Here is a 6000-nt window from a genome sequence, read left to right as displayed (position 1 = left end):
TAACTCACAAACCATAGTACTACCACGCTTTCCTATTAGGTTAACAATAATATGTTATAATCCTATATAATCAAAGTGCACATACAGAAAAACTAAAATAAAAAAAATTTAATTCAATAAAAACAGCTTGTTTACAATGAGAAACAGCCACATGTCCCCTGGCTTCTAATTGGACGGTTAGATTAGCCAATCATCATCCGTTTCAGAATTTTCACTGGACTTGTGAGAAGTTTGCTTCCAGCAGCGATGCACTTTTAAAAAAGAAAAAAAGATTTGATGTGCCACATTTTAGTGTTCAGATGTAGAAGGCAGACTAGTTTTTTAGTCTTTACGTCCAAATCGGCTACAGTTCTAAGAGTTTTTGGAGCTGCGAGGGAGAACACCGTGTTGGTACTCCGTCGTCCTCGAGGAATTACTGTAAAATTACTGCAAAATGGAGACATAAAGAAATGATCAGCATCGTTAGCGTTCAGATAGTCTGAAAGCAGCTGTCAGTAAAGTCAGGTGATGAAGAAGACGGCAGCCGGTGTTAGTCAAAGCAGCAGAAGGCGATTTTAGGAGCTCAAAGCCAAATATGGTCTCATTTTGAAGTTTTTTTTCCAATAAATTAAAATTGGAGCTGCGCACACACTGCATTTTACCCCACAAGTGCAATTAAGGAAGCCAAAAACTGTCACAAGTACTGTGAACCTCTCTTCTAAAGACAGCGATGAAGCCACAGAGAGATGCCATGCCGGTTAATGAAAAACGAGTGAAGTTTTCACATGCAGGCTTTAACGAACAAATACAAGACATGGTTTAAGGTGAAAACTCAGACGTGATGAGGGAGAAGCCTGCAGGCGGAGGTAGGAGGAGCTGCACAGGTGCCGTATTGCAACGACACCGGATTAGTTTAAACACATTGATTTCAAATTCGACGGGGCAGTCGACACTCGTCTAAGGATTCTAGTCACGATCACATCCTGAGATCTATCTACAGCTCAGTGAAGCCACAGAGCCTATACATGGGAGAAGGTCGGATCATTTCAATCAATGTCCTCGGGTCAAACCGAGTGACCATTTATAGGTTTCCTGCCTCTAAATGTCACCAGGAGTTTCTCCGTCTGGAAAATCCTGGACTTGTTTCTCCACATTATTAGACAGACATCGCGTTTCCCATCTAACATGAGTAGGTCTCCCTCCTTTTCAGCACCAACTGATAGAAACTGAATGCATTCTACTTGTATGTTGAGTGATTATAAAACATAGAAGTAAGTGACCTCTAAGGAGGCTCGTTTTTTTCATGACGTCGTACAACAGCCTCGAGTGCTTTGTGCTGTGGCGTACTGATGCACGCTCAAGCAGGGTTGATCACTAACAGTTTTTCTTTTTTTTATTTATTATTAGGAATCAATCCACATTGCATTGTATCAAAGATGGAGGAATACTGTCGTAGGATCCTGCAAGATTGCAACCTGAAGGATTATATCAAGAATATAGAGTTTATAGAGCTTTGTAGCGTTAGAAAATGGTTCAATTTAAAAAAAAAAAACCTTGCAGGATCACCTTCCATCAACCCTGCTTTTAACATCATAAAGCGAACATGTTTATGATCCACAAGCATTACATGGATTTAATAAACACGAGCCCCACTTTTATTCTTTTTTTTACTATTTGCTTAATACTAGCTTGCAATGGTTTAAAGCTATTGTAAATACTAAAACAGTGTGCGCCGTGTCGTTCTCGCACACCAAACGACACAGCAATGAGAGGCCCTCGTTGTGCAAATGGTTAAAAACATACCGCGCACACACATACCCACGCATACGCACACGAGGGCCCCTTCACTTCCCAACACTGACATATACACACGCAGCGTAACGAGAGGATGTTACCTGACAGAAATATTTTCCTCACAAGTCCTCTTTCTAGTTAAAGGGTGATTGGTGATGCTGAGGGAGCAAGCTGCTGACGATCTACGAGAGAGAAGGCGGTTATAGCTAACAAGACACTCCGATCGTAGAACTTGAGGAGAGCTTTTCTTCATTTTTAGTTGTAGGCATGGGCTGGTTACTGGCATCAAGGTGTGCCACGGTTTTTTAAAAGGAACACTTTCAGACTTAGCGATGCTCCTCTAACATCTGTAGCTATGAGCTATGTTTTAGTAACAATAGGAACAAGTATTGATTTCCGGCATAAAAATAATTTCTCACGTTATACAATTGTGTTCAAAATTAGTCATATCCCTGGCAGATGTAGATTTAAAGTAATCTATTGGTAATGTTTTGAAGTTGGCCAGAGTCTCGACTTGGATCCAATTGAGAGCTAAAGATTAGGGTGATGGCAAAGAGGGCTTCTATCATCTTAAGACTTTGAGCTCGTTGCTAAATGCTCAAAAATATCAGTGTGTCAACACTCATGACAGGCCTTTAGCTGGCAAGAAAGGCTTTTCCATTGATTATTTAGAGAGGTATAGGTATTTTGATATGACATTTTATAAATTATAAGACAAATTGTTTTTCTTCGAAAGTCAAAAATGCCTTTGAACATAATGTTCTGTGTTTTGGGTGACTGTTGCTTCATTTACAACCAGGAAGTCGCTTCCTGGATGAAGGAAAATTATTTTAAATCTATGTCCGGCAGAAATGTGAATAATTTTCAGTTCAATTCAACGATTTTGAGCTAAGCTATACATTTTTCTTTTTGAGTTCCATAAAAAAAAAACTAAAAAAAAAACAAACAAAAAAAACTGTGAAATTGTGGTACTTTTACTCAATCTTATACCGCTGTGGCTATAATGTAGCTTATAGCCATCAGCGTGGGTGAATGACTAAATGTAGAATGAAGCACTTTGGGGTCCTCTAGACTTGAAAAATATGCTATATAAGCATATTTTTCCCTGCCTAGCCATTTACCATTTCAATGGTAAATGGCTATGTACCATTTACCATTTAAACTATGAACATCTGGTACCGGCCCATGCCTACTTGGTCACATGACTTTATGTTCTCTATTATACACTGGAAAGTTGTGGCGCGATCTCCTACAGATGAAGCAGGAACATGATAATGAGCGGGGGAGAGCTGAGACATGAGGACAGGGCTTTGCACCATCAACAGATAAATACACTGAATGTTTGCGTCGACAGGCACTTTCGCCGAGCGGTCAGTTTTGCTTAATCCAGATTTGAGGAGGAAGTTCCTCTTGAAATAATTTGTGCTCTTCCAGGATTTTGCTGATTATTTCAAAAATAACCTTTGAAACAAAACTATATTGTATCTCTGTTCACAGTAAAACAGAAGAAGTAACCTGAGGCACCTATGTTGAAGTGCACTTAATTTGGATGCGAAGATCGATTTGTCAAACGTTCTCCTTCTCTCTCTCTCTTGTGATATGGCTCTGATCGGACCCAACGCGACACGTCGGGTCGCGCGGCGCTCACAGCCCCTCCTGTGTTTCACCGTACACCAATTAACTGGGATTTTTGCAATGTAGAGCCCTGCAGTTCATCTGATAACACACCTGATGACAGAAAATAACGGTAAGTCTTTTTTTTTTGTTTTTTTAAGCGTTTTCAGCTGCAAAGCCATGCAATCCTACTGACGTTATTGTATTGGTGCGCTAGCATCACAGCTTTAAACTGATCCTGAAATATACACCTGCGGTCACAGGTGCTCCTTTTTCTGCCCGAACCTTTACAATATAAAACCAAGAAACCTTCCCCCCCTCCCTTTCTCAGTTTAAATTGGTACATAGATTCGTTTTGATGCTCCCCTAGCCACAAAGCAGAGGGAACTTGCATATTTTAGTTCATTTTCTTGTAAACATCAGTTACTTGATTTAAAAAAAAAAAAGGGCTGCCGCATACAGGAGTCCCTGGTCAGGATGGAAAGGAAGGGAGAGAAGTTAAGGGCTATTTTCATCAAAGGAGCACCGACAGACACGCCAAACAGAGGATGACGTTCAGTCCGACATCTTTACATGCCTCCACACCCCCCACCATGTGTTTATGTTACTGGGCCAGAACAGATAAACACAGAAGCTGCAACCTTTTACATCATAGGTACAGCACCATGACAGCGGAAAGAATAGACACTCCATAAAATCCACAACACCCCCCACCCCCATTATAACCAGGGCTCTTGAACCCACATGCCAGTTATGTCTACTACAGTCCACAGCACACTGTACATACATCTGCATTCCCCTAAGCGGTTACACGAGCACAAACGAGCAGCCGGTTAGTAACGCAGCAGTCCCTAGAGGAGCGCAGGCTGGCCGGGGAGCAAAGCGAGCGAGTGGGGCTCTTTAACACTAAGGGCAGGGAGGGTTCGGCCCCCCACCCTGCCCTCTGTACACAGCAGTCCAGCTGGACGTCCGAGCCGCCTCTCAGTCGCAGTAGATCTTGTACTTCTCACTGCAGAAGATGGCGGGGCCTCCCAGGATGCCGTTGGGCATGGCGTTGTTGAGCTCGGGTCTGCCGGAGCCAGAGCAGGTGAGACTCTGACTTACGTGGGGGTTGCTGGTGGCGGTGGTGGCGGTGGTGGCGGTGGTGCCGGCGGCCTTGCTGCGGGCCTTGGAGCGCCCGCTGCTGCCGCCGCGTCGGGTTTGCTCGTGGTCGAACTCCAGGTCCTCCAGGCGCTGCGTCAGCGCCAGCTTCTGCTGGATGGCCATCCTCAGCAGAGAGTTAAGGGTCTTCTTCTCGTCCTCGGCTGCGGCCAGCTGCCTCTGCATCTCCTCCAGCTGGGTGACGTATTCGTCGCAGCTGCAGGAGGGAAGCAAAGGGGAAAACGTGAAGCTTGACCTGCAGGTTCACCACAACCTGAATTTCGCACAAAACTTTTTACACAGGAATGTCGGTCTAGTGACCATTAGGCAGCAAATACTTGGTCAGGGATTCTTTCGCGTAAATAACTGCATCAGTGAGGCGAGGCCCAGGTTGCACACAATCTTTTAACAGTAATAGATTCTGTGCAGAAGAACACAAACTTTGTCAAAGTACCACTAAACCTAACCTTTAGAAAGTTTAGAAATCCTCAGTTGTTTTTGCAACCAGCAGATGGCAGCAACAAGCCACAAAGCTCAAGCTTGCACACCAAAAATGTTCCTGTAATACTAACTTCTGACTCAATCAGCCATTTTGCCATCTCTGCTACAAATACTGCATTCAGTATTTGAATGCTCTGAAATCGACTAATTTTTAGAGAGTATTAAAATAATTTCCAAGTTGAACAACTTGTTTAAAGCAATCGAAATCCTCTCGTTTTAGATTTTCTTTAATATAAGTGATATGATCAGGTGAGATACAAAGCTCAGGGTTTCTTTAAATAAGCTCCGTGCAAGGATGAAAGCATTAATGCATTAACCTTGTGGTCATTCAGTAACAAAATGAAAGGATGAGAAGAAGACTCTGCTTTGTTACTCTCACCAGCTGCAGTGAGACGTCGTTCCACCCAATCCATCAAACACATTGTCTCAAAAATGCAGTATAACTGTGTGCAGGGCTGCTGCATTATTTCCTGCCCCTCATTGCGTGTGTGTGTGTGTGCGTGTGTGTGTGTGTGCGTGTGTGTGTCTGTGCCAATGTGAATGATTTAAAGCTGGACAGGTAAGAAAACCTGGTCACTCAACAGGATTGGGTTTAGTGGGTTGTATCTCCTGTCTCCATCTGCTGTGGCAGCACTCCTGTTTCATTTTCATCCTCCTCCTCCTGGGTCTCATCTCACTTCACAAGCCTCAACACTTTCTGCTGCTTGTATCAGAGCCTTCCAATTTCATTTGTGCTCAGCTACACTTTTTTTGTTTGTTGGTATAAAAATGCAGCGGGTTTTTCTTCACCGAGTGAAAAGGAAAATACAAAGAACTTTTGTTTAATTTTCTTGGCAAATTAGTAGCGACAACCTACTATTTTGCAAAGCCTGATTAGTGCTGTTAGTGCCAAAGCAGGGAAAGTTTATTTGTATAGCACATTTCATCAACAAGGCAATTCGGAGTGATTTAGATGATGAACTGCTTGTGGTT

General features: G+C 43.0%; 1 protein-coding gene across 1 annotated transcript in view; it reads right to left on the bottom strand.

Annotated features, from left to right (window-relative positions):
- Positions 1-3365: 3365 nt before the first annotated feature.
- bicd2 (BICD cargo adaptor 2) overlaps positions 3366-6000 on the bottom strand; it is a 38074-nt gene continuing 35439 nt past the window's right edge. The window contains exon 10 of the mRNA XM_008414086.2: positions 3366-4744. Within this exon, the coding sequence (XP_008412308.1) occupies positions 4369-4744 (376 nt within the window). The 3' untranslated portion in view covers positions 3366-4368. The remainder of the gene's footprint in view (positions 4745-6000) is intronic.

The sequence above is a fragment of the Poecilia reticulata genome, linkage group LG7 (assembly GCF_000633615.1).
Source record: "Poecilia reticulata strain Guanapo linkage group LG7, Guppy_female_1.0+MT, whole genome shotgun sequence".
In the NCBI taxonomy this organism is placed as follows: domain Eukaryota; kingdom Metazoa; phylum Chordata; class Actinopteri; order Cyprinodontiformes; family Poeciliidae; genus Poecilia; species Poecilia reticulata.
Note: the sequence above shows the minus strand (reverse complement) of the source record. Positions and strands in the feature narration are given on the sequence as shown.